The 19,662-nt window shown below is 44.8% G+C and overlaps 1 protein-coding gene across 1 annotated transcript in view; it reads left to right on the top strand.

The window, feature by feature from the left end:
* The window catches only part of ALDH1L1 (aldehyde dehydrogenase 1 family member L1), a 77,035-nt gene that overhangs the window by 25,348 nt on the left and 32,025 nt on the right, over positions 1–19,662 (top strand). The window contains exons 8-11 of the mRNA XM_029918537.1: positions 2,230–2,355; positions 5,660–5,751; positions 16,748–16,895; positions 18,467–18,586. Coding sequence (XP_029774397.1) covers positions 2,230–2,355; positions 5,660–5,751; positions 16,748–16,895; positions 18,467–18,586 — 486 coding nt within the window. The remainder of the gene's footprint in view (positions 1–2,229; positions 2,356–5,659; positions 5,752–16,747; positions 16,896–18,466; positions 18,587–19,662) is intronic.

The following is a 19,662-nucleotide window of genomic DNA, read 5'->3' as shown; positions in this document are numbered from 1 at the left end:
CGGGGACTCAGCACTGGCATTTGGACCAGGCTACTCTGGAGAAAACAAGAAAAAGTGAGAGCGCTCCAGGAGTCTGGAAAACCCCAGGCTTGTGCCCAACCCCTGGGGTGACCCACTTCCCATTCAGCCAGAGCTGGGTGCCCCAGGAGGGTATCAGAATCAGGGAAAGGCTCTGTCCTGGGAGCCCTGAACTCGCAGCCTCAATTCAGTTCAGCAGAGTGTCCAGGTGCCACTGGGTGTGGTCATTGAATCTCTGTGCCTCAGTTTCCTTCTTTCTGAACAGGGACATCATCATGAGAACCCCTGGGGCCATGCCAGGCACACGATATGCCCCAACTTAGGTTCACAGAGTCCGCAACTCTGAGTAACAGCTACTATTTATGCAGTGCCTTCTGTGCGCCTAGGCACTATTTTAAAACAATTTATGTTTATTGAATTTGATTTTCCCAACAACTGCATGAGATATATTAATAGTATACCCATCCTACAACAGAGAAAACTGAAGCAAAGGGGTTTAAATAACCCTCGCAACATCACCCAGTTAATTGGTGGCAGAGCTGGGATCAAGCCCTAAAATTCCAGCTTTGAAGCCCGCCTCTTGCCTGTTAATACTCCCTTTGTACAGCGGTTGGGCAGTTCTGGACTTTAAGATACTGGGGGCAGGAAAGAAGTACAGGCAGGGGTCTCCAAGCACTTTGGAGGTTTCAACAAACCCCATGGATATGGAATCATTGGCTCCATTGGTGCTGCATCCGTGTGTATAGGCCAGATAGAATGTGGGCAGTTTTGCTGGGGACTGGTGTGAGCTCACTCTGGGTACCTACCTTGCTGTGCTCGCCATTGGATGGCCTGAGGACACCATTAATGTCTCCAATTTATAGTGATTGGGTGTTTTAGGTATTCATGTTTGATGCATGCAGTTGAAAGATGCTATCTGTCTTGGGTCAACTTTCTTTGAAGCAGTGTCTGAGACAGTTCTTGTGCATGTGATTTATCGAGGAAGTGCTCTTGGAAAATCCCATACAATGTAGGGCTAGGCTGGGGCAGAGGACAATGCCAAGGGAAGATACAAGGGTTCTGGAGTCTGCCATCCCAGGCTTTGAGGAGTGAATTGCATCTGCTCCTTATGACTGGCAACCTCACATCATTAAGTCCTTGGTTTCTGCTGCCCCTGGGGAAGGAGGTTGGCAATGAAGCATCGCCCCTGGGCCTCTCTATGCATGGCTGTGCTTACCCACCAGAAGCCATGGAAAAGGAAGGTGCAGATGCAGACTGCTGACAGCCTAACCCCCTGCAGCAGCTGGAGGATGGGGACACTGGTCGGGAGGAGCTCTAGGGAGGGGGCAGCAACTGCCCCCTCTGTGATGTCCACAGGGACACCAAAGCAAAGGAAGTAGCCTTGGCAGGAACCCTTGGTTGAAGTATCTTTCGGGATCTTCTAGCTGGGTCAGCTACAGAAAGCTCCAGAATATCTTCATGAGGCAAGAGGGTAGAGGCCAGGCAGGGAATCTGGCTTCGGTTATGTCAGGGCATTTATTGAGTGTACCGTTCTTATAAGCCACTCTGGTCAAACACAGACATCCTTGTCTGCTCCTTTTCCCATCTCTGCCCCACAAGGGGTCATCTGATGATCTTACCAGAACTTTCCACGGGGTTTCTAAGAGCTGGGGTATTGGATGATTAGTTGTTTTCTTTCTTTTCTTTTTTTTTTTTTTAATGTTTATTTACTTTTGAGAGAGAGACAGAGCACAAGCAAGGGAGGGGCAGAGAGAGAGAATCTGAAGCAGGGTCCAGGCTCTGAGCTGTCAGCACAGTGCCCAATGTGGGGCTCAAATTCACAATCCCTGAGATCATGACCTGAGCTGGAGTTGGATGTGTAATGGACTTAAGCCACCTAGGTGTTTCCTTGATTCACTTTCAGAGTAGTGCTTGAATTACTTTTGTCTCACGAGGAGGGATTTTTTTATAGAAATAATAAAACCATTACTTAAAAAGAAAGAACAGCTTGGAAGTGGGTGGATGACAGGGAAATATGAGCTCTATAGTTTTCTCTGTGTTCCTAGAAGAGCAGCACCTCCACTGAACATCCCTCCTCATTAATCTTGTGACTTTCTTGTGGTAAGGGTTGGAGCAAAGCGTGCGGGGAGCCCAGCACAGTGGTCTGTGCGGAATGGCCCTCTTCCCCGCCATGCAAGCAACCACAGGTACTGTGAAACCTTCTTTTTGCAGCTGCTGGTGAAGAACATCCAGCTGGAGGATGGCAGGATGATCCCGGCCTCATGCTTCTTCAAGGGAGCAGACAGCAGTGTCCTTGAGCTGACAGAGACAGAACTGATCATGGCAGAGACTGTGAGGGTGAGAGTCCCCCCCCCTTCAGGGATTCTGCCTGGTTGTGCAGGTCCTGAACTGCATCTGGGTGTTTTGACTCACACTCCCTGGAGTTGGGTGTGTACACCCTCTATGGATGTATGTGTTGACTCCGGGCACAGTTTAGTTCTATCCTGTCTTGGGACTTTCTGATACCCCTTTGGCTCTTTTACTCTGTCACTGGGGCACTGGGATTTGGCCAGATGGGTCTGACTCTTCTAAGGACTCATTGTCTACAATGGACAAATGAAGCAGAAGCCCCTGGAATAGGTGGAAAAGGTGGTGCCAAGTCCATGGCCCTTTGATGAGAATGTGTAGAGTGGAACCTTCCAGAAAAGCTCCCTGAGAGGGAGGCTCATGCACTGTGACCAGCAAGGGTGTTGTAGTCAGACAGATGGGACTCCAGTCCAGCCACTGTGCACGATGCAGGAGAGTACTTCACTCTCTGAGAGACTCAGTCCCTTCCACTGCAAGCCTAGTCAGTCGTCAACTCCCAGACGTGTGCCTGGTCCTTCCTGCTTTCTCTGCCCATCTCCCTCTCCCTGGAAGGCATAGTATTGATGGTATTTAGCTTTAATAAAGGAAGGCTTTGGTTAAATTTTCAGCTATCACTCATTCAATCATGTAATCAATGACTTATCTAAGAAATACATATGAGCTCCTATCAAATGCGGAGTGCTAAGCTAGACACTTCTCATGACCTCTCTGTTTCCATGAGGAAAACAGCCAATGAACAGCCAAACAAATGAACAAATAATTTCAGGCCAAGAGTGAAATAACAGGGTGATGGGAACAAAGTCCTTGGAGGCTGGGGGACAACTTTGGAAAGAATAATCAGGGCAGGCTTCCCTGGGCAGGAGAAGTGGAGGGTTTGACCTGAGACCTGAATGGAGTGAGTTCTGGGGACGGAGGGGTGGATGAGAGGATGTGGGCCAGTCGGCAGCCACAGAGGTGACCGTGGGTGTTGGTGACAAGGGCTAAGGACAGGACTCAGCAAGGAAAGGACACGAGGAGCTTGCTGTGCTCCAGAGGGCACTGAGCACTTCCTTAGTGGAAAGCTGAACTTTCTGAATGTCTGTAAAGAGAGAGAGGAAAAAAGAAAAGCCTATTCATTCAAAAATATTCTTGGAGCAACTTCTCCGGCCCCAGCCCTGTGCTTGCCCTGGGGTTACAGGGCCAGCTGGACAACTGGCCTTCTGGGGCTTACAGCTGAGCAGCCCTTGGGGTGGGGTGAGGTTGTGTGTGTATAGAGCGAGGCCTGAGTCAAAAGCTGCTGTGACGGCGTCCTTCACCCATGCACTGGAAGAATAAACCGCACATCCGTGGGTGTTGTGAGTCGTAGAGGAGAGGACACACATGGCGAGGGTCAGTTTAGCAGCACCTATGAAGACCTCAGTAAACAATGGGCAGGAGCCTAAGGGTCATCAAAAGAAGCACATGTTTGCAGAGTGTGTACATTGTGCTGTGGTGTTCCAGACACTTCAGGAACAATAGTTTCATTACTGTAACAACTCTATGAAGTAGGTGCTTTTATTACCTTTATTTCCCACCCAAGGAGCCCCTGGCCCAAGATGGGGTCACAACAGATGAGCTCCGGCCTAGGCTTGGAGCCCAGCTGGGGGAGCTGCAGCCCTGGCCTCCACCACTGTGCTGCTACGCCACATGGCCTCTTGGTCATTCTTGGCATCGTTATTATTACACCTGTTGATCCTAGCTGGGCTGGCCATTTCAGAATGCATGGTCTAGCGGAAGGGAGATGGCCGGAGAAAGCAGGGTGGGCCCCTGGTGTTGGTGGAGAGTGCCTAGCCTGGTGGCCACAGTGGTGGTCAGCCATGTTCTCCATTCAGCAGAACTCACCAAGAGCACCATGGGCGGGGGCAGGCCATGGGCAATGAGCCCAGCCTCACATCCTGCTGAGCTGAGGGCCACGCAGGGCACTGAAGGTGGCACAAATGTTGCATTGATGTGCTCCTTCTGTACATCAGGTGCTCTGCCTGCCTCACATGAAGAATCCCACACAGCCATTAGCCCCTTTCACAGACGAGGAAACAAAGGCGCTGAGAGGCTCTCTGCATCTCCATGGCCTGTTAGGAGCCAAGCTAGGATCTGAAGAGGCCAAGTGGCTTTCAGGTGCACTGCCTTTTTGAGGCTCCACACGCATCTGATAAGGACCAGTGCATCTCATAGGTGCCATGTGGTGATATGTGCACATACCAGCAGGTGACCTGTGGCCACAGGCCCCTTGAGTCTGAAGAGCAGGCAGAGCAGTCAGTGAAGGGTTCAGGGAAGAGGAGACATGGCTGTTGGTCCTGGAAAATGCTCAGGATTTAAACATGAGCTGGAGGTCCAGAGAAGGACATTACTGGTAGGCAAAAGCCCAGGCAGAGGCATGGAGGACAGGCAGTGGTCAAGTGGGGGCAGGTAACAGCTTAGCATGACTGCTGATGGTCACAATGAGGATGGGGAGAGCAAACCCATGACACCTTTTGAAGAACAAAAGAAGGAGTCAGGGAGAGAGGTTGGGACATGTGCTAATTGGGCCTGACCACTGGCCCAGTGACCAGCCAAACATTGTCTGAAGTTCAGAGTGGGAGGCATCTTGGGGCTCCTGTCCTCACAGCCTGACTGGGAGCCCACCCAGAGAACAACTGTCCCATCCTGACCCACCGGAGGGCTTTCTTAGAATTCTGGACAGTGCTGCCCACTCACACTGGCCTTTCCACACTCATCCACGAGACTGGCTGGTGGGCACCACTGCCCTTTGCAGGCCCTGGGACAGATGGGCACAGAAGCCGCTGGCCTGTCAGTGAGGAAAAGACCCAGGCCTCCTGAGCCCCATCAACGTGCCTTGTTTTCACCCCCAGAACTCCCACCCTTTTTGCTTTCCTTTCCACACTGCAACACACCCAAATACCAGTGTCACTTTGGGAACCTCACCCGGATGACAGCACTAAGGCGAGGCTGGGTGTCAAGGGGACTTGGGAGTGGCTGGTGCACAGCCATGCCCTGAGCTCTGCATGTCCAGCCTTCCTGCTGCCCTGAGATGGCGTGGGGATCCCAAAGGAGCTGGGGTCAAAGTGAGGTGGGCATGAGGACAGCTGAGCTCCCTGGGCTCCTACTCCCCCAAAGACACAGTTCCTCCAGGACTGCTGGGAGCAGCAGCACTGTGGAGTGGACAGAGAGCCCAGCCTGGCAGCGGTGGTGCAAGCCTGCAACAGGGGCTGCTGTCGCCCAGACAGCACCTGCTCCCAGCTCCCCAGGGATCCCTGTTCTCACCATGCCTGTTTTTCAGAGTGCTTGGAAACGGATCCTCCCCAGTATCCTAGAAGTGGAAGACTCCACCGATTTCTTCAAGTCAGGAGCTGCATCGGTGGATGTTGTGAGGTAAGGCTGGGATTGGAGATGTCTGGTCCCAGGGGTCAATGGCCATGTCACAAGCAACACCAACATTGAGTAACAGGAAACAACCATCATTTGTTATGATTTGGATCATTCAGTCAGGGATTCAGAGAAGACCTGTGTGTGCAGGCCTCGGGGAATCACCTTGAGTGGCAGTGGGTCTGTGGGCTGTGGGAGCTGGAAAAGCCAGGCTGGGATGTCTTCCTCCAAGCTAGTCTCTCTCCGCTGTGCCTGGTGCCTGGGCCTGGAGGACTGGCAGCCGCTGAGGTGGTACTGCCAACCAAGTACCTGGGTGTTGAGGTCCCAGAGTGGCTGCTTTGGGATTTGGACTTGTAGGTGTTGGCATGTGATTCTAAGAGCACTGGTGCCAGCAAACAAGGTAGATGTGGGCCCAGCCTGGAAGGACACAGGATCACTGCCAGTGACCTGATTGTTTTCGGTGGTCACATGCCTGACCAGATTTGAGGGCAAGAGCTGGGCATTGAGACTCAGGCCTCAGTGGGAGGAGGATCAAAGACTGTGTGGTTCTGTTTTAAAACTGCTACAAGCCTGAACCCCCTCCAGGGAAAGCCAAGGTGTGTGGGGAAAGGGAATGGCAGCTAGAGACCACCATAGAGTAGGATACCTTTCTCCAACCTCCTATGTATGTCCTGCTTTCCACTTAACAGCAGTAAGTATGTGGGACATGGTAGAATATTTTTGTTTGCAAGCAACAATAACTTAGTTCAGTCTGGTTTAAACAAAAAAGAACAAACAAGTCAAAAGTTCCATGGTAGCTGTCTTTAGGCAGGGCTGATTACTCCAAAGACTCAAATTACTGTCATTAGCATTGTCGCTGTCTGTGGCTTCATTTGGGGGCAGGATTTCTCATAGCGACACGATGGCTGCACAGTAGCTCTGTTCTAATTTCTTGTGTTATCAGCATTCCCAGGGAAAAGGTGGTTGGTCTCTTGGCAATCTCCACATAAGTCCTCGACTTGAATTTGATTGGTGCTGATAGAGTCATGTGCCCCAATAAGAACCAATTGCTGGTCAAGGGGAGGCATGCTCTGATTGGCCAAATCTGGCCATGTGCCTACCTCTGGCCTTAAGGGTTGAAAAGATTACATTTAACCCACATCTCTGGAAAGGGAGGAGAAAGTTGTTTCCTTAGAGAGTGTCAATGCTGTTCCCAGAGGCAGGGGACATGGGTGTTGTGAAGACAGAAGCAGAGATGTGTACAGCATGTGGGGAGAGGACTCTTGTACTTGAAGAAGGTGCAAAGGAAACTCTGTGGAGCTCACTGAAGCAGAGAAAAATCCACATGTGAAATTAAGGAAAGCTGTGTTATTGATAAGGTGAGCAGGAGAACGTCAGAGAAGCACTCAACTGCCCTCTGCATTTTGCTTCCTTCACTAGGGCTGTAGAGCGAGCAGTGCCAAACAGAGGAGGGCACTGATGAGGGAAAGGGACCCAGGGTGAAAAGGGATGTGTGAGCTCTGGTCCCTCTGAACACAAAGGAAGACTTCCTTCCATGTTTCCAAGATCTTTGGGGAAAAAACAGGGACAAGGCCAACACCGGCTCTCTGGGGTGGGCCAAGAATGCAGCTGCTGTCTATCCCATTTACAAAGTCCACCCAAGGCTGAATTGCATAATGCCAAGTCATCCTGATGCCAGGCCTCTCCTTTATTTTAATGATATTATTTTTAAAAAGTTTCATGTAAATAGTAGTTGTCTCCAAGACAAAGCAAGTAATGTCAACAAATTCCCTCAGTTTTGGTTTTCTGAAAGTCTTTTTCTTTCACTTAAAAGGGTTTTTTAAAGTTTATTTATTTTGACAGAGAAAGTGTGCAAGAGTGGATGAGGGGCAGAGAGAGAATCCCAAAGCAGGCTCCACACTGACAGCAGCGAGCCCATTGTGGGGCTCAGTCTTACCAAGCATGGATCATGAACTGAGCCAAAACCAAGAGTCAGACACTTAACTGACTGAGCCACCCAGGTGCCTCTTCTTTCACTTTTTAAGAATAATTTTGCTGCCAGAGTGCCTGGTGACTCAGTTGGTTAAGTGTCTGACTCTTGATTTCGGTTCAGATCATGATCTCATGGTTTCATGAGACTGAGCCCCATGTCTGGCTTTCCACTGATAGTGCAGAGCCTGTTTGGGGTTCTCTCTCTCTCTCTCTCTCTCTCTCTCTCTCCCTCTCCCCTGCTCATGCATGTGCACTCTTTCACTCAAAATAAATAAATAAATATTTAAAAAAATAAAAGGATAATTTTGCTGGATACAGAATTCTATGTTGACTTCTTTAAATACTCTGGATAGTTCCCTCCATTCTCTTGTTACTGGCCTGGTTTCTGAAGAGAAGTTCAATGTAAATATCATCCTGTTCTTCTATAAGTAAGACACTTATTCCTCTCATTTCTTACAAGATTTTCTCCTTATCTTTGATTGTGTACAGTTGGAACATGATGTGCTTATGTAGATATGTAGTTTAAAAAAAATACTACTTGGTGTTCTTTGAGCTTCCTGTATCTGTGATGTAGTGTCTCTCTTTAGTTTTGGAAAATTATCAGCAATTATTACTTCAAATATTTCTTTGATCCCTTTCTCGCTTTTCCTTCCAATATTCCAATTAAGTTTATGTTACTCTTTTAGTAATTGTATCACAGTTTGGGACATTCTGCTCTTCATTCATTCTTCTTTTTGCATTTTGGCTTTAGAAGTTCCTATTGACTTGTCTTCCCACCTATCGGGTGTGAAGTGTGTCCTGTGTCCAATCTTCTGTGAACTCCTTAAAGGCATTCCTCATTTGTTACTGTGCTTTTTATTTCTAGTATTTCCTTTTAATTCTTTCTTAAAGTTTCCATCTGTCTGCTTACATTAGTACTCCTTTCTTGCATGTTGTCCATTTTCCCCATTAAAGCCCTTATCATATTGCATCTATTTATCTTTAACTCCCCAGTATAATAAATCCCAAATCTCTGCCATATCTGAGTCTGGGTCTTATCCTTCCTTGGTCCCTTCTGACTGCTTGTTTTTACTTTTAGTATGCCTTGTAATTTTCTGTTGAAAGATGGACATACTATATTGAATAATGGAAACCAGAGTAGATAGGCCTTTAGTGTGAGGTTTATGTTTTTCTGGTTAGGGGATAGGCTGTATTATAGCATAGGTGTCAAAAATAAAACTTGTAGCATCTTTGTTTTTGTGTTCTCTGTTGTCTTTGGGTCCTCCTAGAGACTAATTAAAGAGAATCTGCCTTCTTTTAATAATAACAACCTATGATTTTGCAGGCGCGCTTTTGATATACTGTTAAGATGTGGGGGGAAAGGAAGCCTTAGCTAGTTGTATGATTACGTCTGAGTCTCTTAGTGAGCCTGTACCCCTGGGAAATGACCTTCACAAGAATCTCTCAGTCCTTCTCTACTCTGGTGTTGCCGGAAAGGTAGAGAGGGCCAGACGCGGGTATTACCCTTCCCTCAGGTTGGTCAACCTCTAATAAAATAGTTTCTCTTGAGAGAAGAATGCTGTTGGAGGTATTTCAAAATGGCCACTTTCCCTCCTCCTGCCAGAAGCACTAAGGGATTTTCCTCTGATCTTTCCCCTGAGAATCCGATGTGGGACTCCTGGAGGTAAAACTCACAAAAGCATGGGGTTCTCCATCAGGCCAGACAACCAGGAGTTTTCAATTCTCAACCAGTTCTCAATTTAGTTTTATTTAGTTCTCAACAATTTTCATTCTCAATTAGTTCACATGGTGCTTCCAGCAATTCTTCAATTACAGTTTCAATTACAGTTTAAAGTGTTCCTGTCAGCAACTTCTACTTGTGCGTTTCTGCTCATGTAAGCTGTGTTTGTCTCGGTCTGCCTCTCCAGTTTTGGGGGCAGCGCTCTGGCCTGTGACCTCAATTCTCTCGTGATTTAAGAAGACTTTAGATTTACAGTTTTCAATCCATGCTGGACCGAAATCTGGATGGCTAAAAATCAGTCACCTCTAGATCATGCAAACAACATGGCTTATGCCAAGTACTTGCCTTGCTTTGGGGAGTCCTTTTGGTAAGTGCAAGGCAGAGGGTGTCTGGATGGCTCGTCTTAAGGAAGCCCCTTAGGTGCTGAGTCTCTGGGGACACGGTGTAAAGACTTGTGTTGTCACAATTCATTGTTGGAAGAAATAAGCATGTCCTTTGTGACTCCATTGGGAGACAATCCTTGGCAGCTTGCACTCGGCTTCTTCCCAGCTCTGATCATATGCCTACTTCTTTTGCTAGTTTTCCCTTATTTCCTTTCCTTGTAATACATCTTAGCAAGAAGTATGACTGCATGATGAGTTCTGTGAGCTGTCTTGGTGGCTCAGTGGGCCTGGGTATGTCAAAACAAAACAAAGGAAAACAAACACGTTGGGATTTTAACAGAGGTGTCGTTGAAACTGAAAATCACTTTGGATAGTGGTTCATCTGAACAATATTAAATCTTCTAATTCATGAAAATGGAGATATTTTTCATTTTATTCAGGCTTTTAAAATTTCTTTCAGCAATACATTATAGTTCTCAGTGCACAACTCTGCTGTATCCTTGGTTACTTTATTGCTATTTTATTCCTTTGATGCTATTATAAATGAAATTTTTTCCTTAATTTCTTTTTTGTAGTATTCATTGCTAGTGTATAGAAATGCAACTAATTTTCATGTATTGCTTTTATATCCTGCAGCACTGCTGAATTTGCTTATTAGCTCCAATAATATGTCAAGTTTTTTAAAAAAATAAAATATGTCAGGGGTTTTTTTTTGATGAGAAATCTTTGCGTGGGTATGTCCTAATAAAACTTTATTTATAAAAATAGGCTGGGGCTAGCTGATTTCTACTTAAACCAAACACCTGGGGATAATTTGCTGTAACCATGCCCAGAGGCACTGAGGACACAATCCGGTTGTGCTTCTTATGTGAGCAAATAAGTCCTTTCTTCCTCCTTCACTCTCTTCTTGCTTCATAGCTTAAAAGCTGTTTTATTACTTTTTCCTTATTTAATAAAAATGTAAATATTTAAGGTATGCAATAGTATCCTATGACATATATAATGAAATGATTATTACAATCACATAGTTACTTTTATTTTCTGGCAGTGAGAGCATCTGACAACTACCCTTTTTATTTAATAAATAAATGCTAAATTTATTTATTTTTAAGAGACAGAGCAGGAAAGGGGTAGGGAGAGAGGGAGATGACTCTGAAGCAGGCTCCAAGCCCTGACCTGTCAGCACAGAGCCCAATGTGGGGCTCGAACCCATGAACCATGAATGAGATCATGACCCGAGCTGAAGTTGGACACTTAACTGACTGAGCCACCCAGGAGCCCCTGAGAGTTACTCTTTTGGCACATTTACAACCCAATATTATTAACTATAGTCAGCTTGATGTACATTAGATCTCTAGAACTTGTTCATCCTGCATAACTGAAACCTTGCCCCCTTGACAAGATGGTAAACCATCCTTGCAGCTGAGAATTCCACTTGTTCACAGTGAATTCAGATTATTTGTATTTTGTTGGGGATTTTTTGCATTTTTATTCATCAGGAATATTGACCTGAAGTTTTCTTTTCGTGTAGTGTCTTTTTCTGGCTTTGGTATCAGGGTATTTTTGCCCTCATTAAATTAATTTGGAAGTGTTTTTCCTTTAATTTTTGTGGGGAAGGGATGATTCTGAGAAGGATTGGTGAAGCCATTCAGCACTGGGCTTTTCTTTGTTGGGTGGTTTTGTAATTATTGGTTTAATCTCTTTACTAGTTATGGGTCTATTCAGATTTTCTACTTCTTCATGAGTTAGTTTATGTAGACTGCATGTTTCTAGCACTTTTTCTATTTTATCTAGGTATTCAAATTTTGGGGTATATAATTTATCACAGTATTCTCTTATCCTTTTTCTTTCTATAAAATTGATATAATCACTTTCATTTCTGATTCTAGTAATTTAAGTCTTTTTCTATTTTTCTTTGTGTTGGTCAGTCAGGTTTGTCAATTTTATTGATTTTTTTCTCCAAGGAACCAGCTATGGTTTTATTGATTTTCTGTATTGTTCTTTTATTCTCTATTTTATGTATATCTGCTCCAATATTTATTATTTCCTTCCTTCTGCCAGCTTTGAGTTTAGTTTGCTCTTTTTAAAAATTCCCAGGGGTGCCTGGGTGACTCAGTTGGCTCAGGTCATGATCTCACGGTTCGTGGGTTCGAGACCCACGTCAGGCTCTGTGTTGACTGCTCAATGCCTGGAGCCTGCTTTGGATTCTGTGTCTTCCTCTCTCTCTCTGCCTCTCGCCTGCTCACACTCTGTCTCTCTCTCTCTGTTAAAAATAAATTTAAAAACATTTAAAAATGTTTTAAAATTCTTAAGATGTACAATTAGGGTATTGACTTGAGATCTTTTTCAATGTATGCATTAAAGATACAGCTTTCCCTCTCTGCACTACCTTTGTAGCAGTCCATAAAGTTTGTATATTTGGTATGTGTTTTTGTTTTTCTTTGAATAAAGGTATTTTCATTTTCCTTGTGATTTCTTCTTCCACCTATGGGTTGTTTAAGAGTGTGCCATTCACTTACCACGTATTTGTGAATTTTACAATTTTTCTTCTGCTACTCATTTCTAGTTGCATTCCACTGTAATCAGAAAAGATGTTTCATGATATTTCAATCTTTTAAAATTTATTAAGACTGATTGTGTAGCCTGAGGAACCTGGGCGGTTCAATTGTTAGGTGTCCCACTCGGCTCAGGTCATGATCTCTTGGTTGGTGGGGTTGAGAACCATGTTGGGCTCTGTGCTGACAGCTTGGAGCCTGGAGCCTGCTTCAGATTCTGTGTCTCCCTCCTTCTGTGCCCCTCCCTTCCTTGCACTCTCTCTCTCTCTCTCTCTCTCTCTCTCTCTCACACACACACACACACACACACACACACACACACATAAACATTAAAAAAAAAATAAACCCAAAAAGGCTTATGGTACAGCATAACAAACAGTCTATCCTGGAGAATATTCCATGGGCACTTGAGAAGAATGTGAGTTCTGCTCTTCTTGGGTAGTGTGTTCTGTATATGTCTACTCTGTATACAGTATACAATTGGTTTATAGTGTTGTTTAATTCTTCTGTTTATTTATTTATCATCTCTCTGGTTTTTGCATCCATTATTGGAAGTTGGTCATTTTAGTCTCCAGCTACTATTGTAAAAAAGTCTATTTCTCCCTTCGGTTTTTGCTGTATATATTTTGGGGACTGTGTTTTGGGTGCCTGTATGTTTATTATTGTTATATCCTCTTGCTGTGTTGAACATTTTAATAGTCTCTGTTTCTCATAACCCATTTTGATTTAAAGTCATTTTTTCCGACAGTAATAAAGCAACCCAGCTGTCTTTTGGTTACTTTTTGCATGAGATACCTTTTCATCTTTTTACTTTCAATTTTTTGTGTGTACTTACATCTAAAGTGAATATCTAGCAGCATCTAGAGGTATACATCTAGATGATGTATTTTATCCAACCATTCAATTTATGTTTTTAATAGGAGAGTTATTTTCATTTACTGATATAGAAGGATTACTGACATAGAAGGATTCACTTCTTCTCTTTACCTATTTGTTTTTGATATGTCTTTTATGCTTTTTGTTCCTCAGTTTCTTTTTCACTGCCCTCCCTTTTCTAGGTAGTGTACCACTTTGATGCCCTTTTTAAAAGTCATTTCTTAATTACCTTAGGGATTACAATTAACATATAGCAATGTAATTTAAATAATACCAACTTAATTTCAAGAGTACATACTCTAACCCTATACTTTTCTGTTCCTACCCCAACTATTATTGTCACAGATTACATCTCTGTGCACTGCATAGCCATTAATACTAGCTTAAAATGATCATGTTCTGCATTTGGCTATTATACAGGCAAAAGAGAGAAGTTGTAAACTATACCAAAAGTACAATAATACTGGCTTTCATATTGACATGTGGTTATTACCTTTTCCAATGTTACTTACTTTTTTCTTATGACTTTGGGTTACTCTTTAGTGTCCTTTCATTTCAGCCTGAGTGTCTTTAGTGTTTTTTTTTATTAATAACTTTTAAAAAGTTTTTAACAATTATTTTTGAGAGAAAGTGAGAGTGGGGGAGGGGCAGAGAGAGAGGGAAAGAGAGAATCCGAAGCAGGCTCCACAATGTCAGCACAGAACTTGATGCAGAGCTCAAATCCACAAGCCATGAGATTCTGACTTGAGCCAAAGTCAGCACTTAACCAACTGAGCCACCCAGGAGCCCCAAGGAAAATCAGCTTTTTTTTTTAATTTTATTTTTAATGTTTTTATTTATTTTTGAGAGAGAGAGAGAGAGAGAGAGCGTGAGCAGGGGAGGGTCAGAGAATCTGAAGACAGGCTCCAGGTTCTGAGCTAGCAGTCAGCACAGAGCCTGATGCAGGGCTCAAACCCATGAACCGTGAGATCATGACCTGAGCCAAAGTCTGACGCTTAACCGACTGAGCCACCCAGGCACCCCGGGAAATTAGCTCTTACTTTTAAAGAGGATCCTTTGCAGGTGATGAGTTCATTTTCTCTTACTGCTTTCCAAATTTCCTTCTTTGTCTTTGGGTTTCAACAAGTTGACTGTAATATGTTGGTGGTATAAATCCCTTTGAGTTTATCCTCCTTGGAATTGATTGATCTTCTTGGATGTATATATTTGTGTGTTTCCTCAGGCTTGAGAACTTTTGGAAGATTATTTCTTCAAATATTTTTTTGTGCTCTTTCTCTCTCTTCTTTGGAACTCCTAAAATGAGAATGTTGATGAGTTTGATGATGTCCCACAGACTCTATTCATTTTTATTCATTCTTTTTTCCTTCTTTTCTTCATACTGGATAATTTCAACTTCACCAAACCTTTTAATATGGTGATGAACCTCTCTAGTGAGTTTTTTATTTTATTGAGATTTGTTTGGTTTATTATTAAAATTTCTATGTCTTTATTAATATTCTCTTTTTTTCTTACATCATTTTCCTTATTCCTTTAGCTCTTTGTCCAGCGTTTCCTTTAAATCATTGTACATCTTTAAGACAATTGATTTAACATCTTTGACTAATAATTCTAATATCTGGTCTTCCTAGAGGATGATAGCTTCCAAATTCTTTTATTTTTCCTGAAAGTCAGCTACATTTGCCTGTTTCTTGGTAGGTTTTACTATCTTTTGTTCAAAACTGGACATTTTGAGTGCTATCTTGTGTAATTCTGAAAATGCAATCCTCTCAGTCCTCAGTGATTGCTAAGTCTTACTTGTGGAGGATTGGATTTATCTATTTGTGACTTTTTCAAACTTTTTTCTTTTCTTTTCTTTTTTGTAAAGTGTGTATTCCTTGTTGTATGTAGTAATTGAAGTTTCTGTTCCGTTATTTCTGTGATCAGCCAGTGGCCTAACAAGGATTTTCTTAAATGTCTGACTCCCAAAAGAGGGGGAAAAGTACTGCCTGTTTAAATCTCCTGGAAGCTGCTTCAGCCTTTGGGAGTTAAAACTGCAGCTGCCAGCCTTTGTGCCGGCCCCTCAGTGATCAAAAGGAGCATCAGCACTCAGAACACAAATCTAGATGTAGGAAAACAAACAAACCAACCAACCAACCAACAAACAAAAACCAATCTAGATGTAGGGAAGAGAAGGTCCTTACTGCTCACCCTGGCTCCAGAAAGCTGCACCAGGAATGAGTTCAGCTTCCCTCCACTGCCTCCTACCAGAGGGATGGGAGTAACACCTCACAAAATGCTGAAATTTGCTGACATTTATCAGCCTCTTCATCATCTTCTTCCCTGGGTGTTGCAAATGCAAACGTTTTACTGACTTTAGAGTTCCACAACATTCGACTCAGACAATTCTACCAGTCCAATAGCTGTGCAGGTGGAGGAGTGGATCTTTGGAGCTTCCCACTCTACTGTTTTCTGTCTATAGGTAGGTTTTTATTTCTCTTGAGTAAATATCTGAGAGTGAAATGGGAAGGATATGTTTAATTTTTAAGAAACTGCCAAACTGCTCTCCAGCATGGTATCCAAAGTACCACTTTAAACAAATCCCACCAGCAGCGTATGAGAGCTCAGTTCTCTGAATCTTCACCAGCGATACCTATGGTCAGACTTTAATTTTAGATATTCTGGTAAGTGTGTAGACATATTCCAATGTCATGTTAGTTTACATTTCCCTAATGACTTGTGATGTTGAACATATTTTCATATGCTTTTTTCATGCTCCTTTGGTGAAGCATCTGTTCAATCTTTCGCCCATTTTTACTTGGATTGTTTCTTTTTTTTCTTAGTATTGAAATGTGAGAGTTCTTTATACATTCTCAATAAAAGTCCCTTATCAGATATTTTATTTGGAAATATTTTCCCCCAATCTGTGGTTTGCCTTTTCATTCTTTTTATTATTGTTTTTTAGAGAGTGAAAGGGTGGGGGAGGAAGTGAGAGGGGAAGAAAGAGAGACAGAGAATCTTAAGCAGGCTCCAAGCTCAGTGCAGACCTCGATGTGGGGCTCTTTGCCACAACCCTGGGATCGTGACTTGAACCGAAATCAAGAGTTGGACGCTTAACCCCCTGAGCTACCCAATTGCCCCAAACTTTTCATTCTTTTAACATATCTTTCACTGACTATTATTAATCTCCTATTGATTATTTTCAACATGTCTCCTTTACTTATTAGAAAATAGTACAAGAGCTATTTTTCCAGTTTTGCACATGAAGAAACTAAGGCTCATGACCTTCCACTGTGCAAGGTCATGTATTTGTAACTAATGGCGCCACAACCTGAAACTAGGGTCTTCGGAATCCATGGACTGGGCTCTTAACCCCAGTTCTAGATTAACACCCACATTGGGTTGTTGAGATGAAGTTCCCATCTGGATAAATGTTTGGCACCGTGACCTCTGCCACTAGAATGATGCCGGTCTGCCAAGCCTCTTCTCATGCTGCCACTTTTCCATCTTCTTTTCTCCAGACTGGTTGAGGAAGTGAAGGAGCTGTGTGATGGATTGGAATTAGAAAATGAAGACGTTTACATGGCAACCACCTTTGGGGACTTCATCCAACTCTTAGTGCGGAAGCTACGAGGGGACGACAAGGAGAGCGAGTGCATCATTGACTATGTGAGTCCTGGGCCCGCCGCGTAGGCTTGGCCTTGCAGACCTCTCCCACACTCACATCTGTGGACCCACAATGACACATGGGGAAAACCTGGATATTCCAGAAGCCAGGGCACTCAAGAGCCCACCTTCAGTGTCCCAAACTCTCTCTGGTAGCCCTGATAGCCTGAGGCTGCCAGTGCAGGTAGGCAATGCGACAGAGGAAATTGTCTATGGGACAAATTCCAACCCCTAGAGGGATGAGAGATGAGAGGAGGAAGTGGCTTCTACAGAGTACTTCTCACCCTCTGACTCCTTTGGTGGTTTTTCCCACCAGTTGCCTCCTCGCTGCTACGGCTCTGGCCCCTGCCAGATCACCCTTCTGGGACTCTAGTTCTTCTGGGGGACCCTTGACCCTAGTTTTGGTACCACCACTTCCTCCATTTGTCCTTCTAGTCTAGTAATGGCAGGAGCTTCCTGCTGTTACCAATCTCTGGGCTGACTCAAGGCCGCTCAGCTCTTTCATCACCTGTGCAACCAACTGTATGCATTAAATTCCTTTCGTTGAAATCCCAAGAGAGAAAGAAAGGGAGGCAGGGAGGAAGCTAGACAGGAAGAGGGAAGAGAAAGAGAGAGAGAATGAGGAATTGAGAACACTTTCCCAATAAGTGAAACAAGTAATCCTTTACATTCAGCTTATATATATATGGAAGTGTGATGATGTGATTGCAAATTTATTTTTAATTTTTTAAGTGTCTTGTTCATTTTTGAGAGAGCGAGAGAAAGTGGGGAAGGACAGAGAAGCAGGAGGCAGAGTATCTGAAGTGGGCTCTGTGTTGACCATAGAGAGCCAAATGCAGAGCTCAAACTCATAAATTGAGATCACCCAAGCATCCCAGCAAGCTTATTTTTAAAAGAAACTCTTGAAAAATCATCCTGAGGTGTCTTGGTAGGCTATGAGCTCCCATAGGAATGAGCATTGGGATAGTTTGTGTGGAACAAAAGCTGATGAAGAACGTACAGGTGGCCAAGACGGATACCAGGTGGCTTTAGGATTGTGGACAGACGACGGATGAACAGATTTCAGGAAAAGAATTGCATCCCAGAGGATGCCGTTCAGTATGGAATTTCAGGTCTATAGGGAAGTGAGCGATGGGGTTGGTGTCATGTCTAGTGACTCACAAGTGTCTGTCTGCCAACTGGCACTTCCTCCTTGCGGAGGCCTAGCAACCAGCCCAAGATCACATGAGGGTAAATGGAAGGACTGGGGTTGCAGCCCAAGCAGCCTGACCTCAGATTCTGTGCTCTTCATCTCTTCTTATTGCTCAGCTGCCACCACTGCCTACATAATAGCTCCCTGGGCCAAGGAGAGCAGCAGGACTGGATTTGGCAAAAGAGACGTGAGAAGGCCAAGGGGACTTGAGCCCTGGCCCCTTGGCTATCTGTGTGTGTGCGTGCGTGCATGAGTGTGTGCATGAGTGGTTATCTATCCATCTGTGAATGTTTCCTGTGTCTCTGTGGGTTTGTATCTGTCACACATGTACCTTGTGAAGAATCCACACTGCAGCGAATCCCTGCAAATATTCCCTTCCCAGGTGGAAAAGGAGGCGAACAAGCTGACCCTCCGAATGCCCCACCAGCTCTTCATTGGGGGCGTGTTTGTGGACGCTGAGGGCGCCAAGACCTATGAGACCATCAACCCGACAGACGGAAGTGTGAGTGCAAGCCTAGCGCCCCGTCCTGCTCTCCCTCCACCTGCTCCCTCCATGGCCTCCTCTCTCATCTGCTCCCCCACCTGGTGTCTGGGGATCCTCTACTTGCATGCAAAATGGTTGGAGTCAGTTTCCAGTCCTCTCTACAGGAATGGCCCACGGAGAGCTAGAGTAGGGAAGCGGGAGGGCTCCAAAAGTCTGAGGCCTGCTTCGGAGACTGGGACCAGAGCTAAAATCCCCTGTGGGAGAAATGAATCCATTCCCTCGGCCTCCATGGGTCAACAGTAACCTCAGCGTGGGCCTTACCTTCTTGAATATGTGTTCACCCCTGTTGGGAATTCTTCCTTGAATCCCATGTTTGTCAGACTTTCTTGACTGTGACCCTTTTATGTCATGACCCAGTATGGGCATATTCATTCTCACACGCACACCTGCCTGAAACCACACTTATTCTTACGGGTGCATACTCAGTTTTCCATTCTGCCCTACCTATAGCATCCTTTAGGCCTGCAGAAAACAGCACACTCAAATGGGTCACTTGAAGGGAGTTTCAAGAAAATAATTGACAAAGTGGGAGACAGGGCATGGGAACACAAAGTGGGTGCAGTGCCCTCAGGCAGAGACATCAGGAGCTGTTACCACCATGAGGTCTATTTTGGGAGTCCCAGATGGGATGCTGTGTGGACAGGGCTGCCTGGGTGCTGGGCCCTTGGGCAAGGAGGGTGCACCCTGCCTATGGGGACCAGGAGGGTGCTGGTCTTGCCCCTCCCACTTCTCTTTCCTCCTGGCTTTCCTTTGGCCAAGCCCAGGTGTCAGGAGGTGTGGGAGCCTGCACTGTAGCACACATGGGCACCGTCAGGACACAGAGCAAGGATGGGGGACAGGAATGGTCCTGTCACCTTCAACCTCTAGACTATTTCACTTAAGAAATAAACTTTCTGCCTAGGACTTACCAAGTTAATGGGCTCCTGCTCTTGGTTTGACAATGCAAAGCTGATCCTCAGCCTGATAGCTGCATTCTGAGTCTGTTGCTCTGTTTGGGCTCAGTGGGCAAGGGAAGAGAAGGGTCCTGGTATGCA

Source organism: Suricata suricatta, chromosome 12 (assembly GCF_006229205.1).
Source record: "Suricata suricatta isolate VVHF042 chromosome 12, meerkat_22Aug2017_6uvM2_HiC, whole genome shotgun sequence".
Lineage (NCBI taxonomy): Eukaryota > Metazoa > Chordata > Mammalia > Carnivora > Herpestidae > Suricata > Suricata suricatta.
The sequence above is the reverse complement of the archived record's forward strand: the minus strand, read 5'-3'. Positions and strand labels throughout refer to the sequence as shown.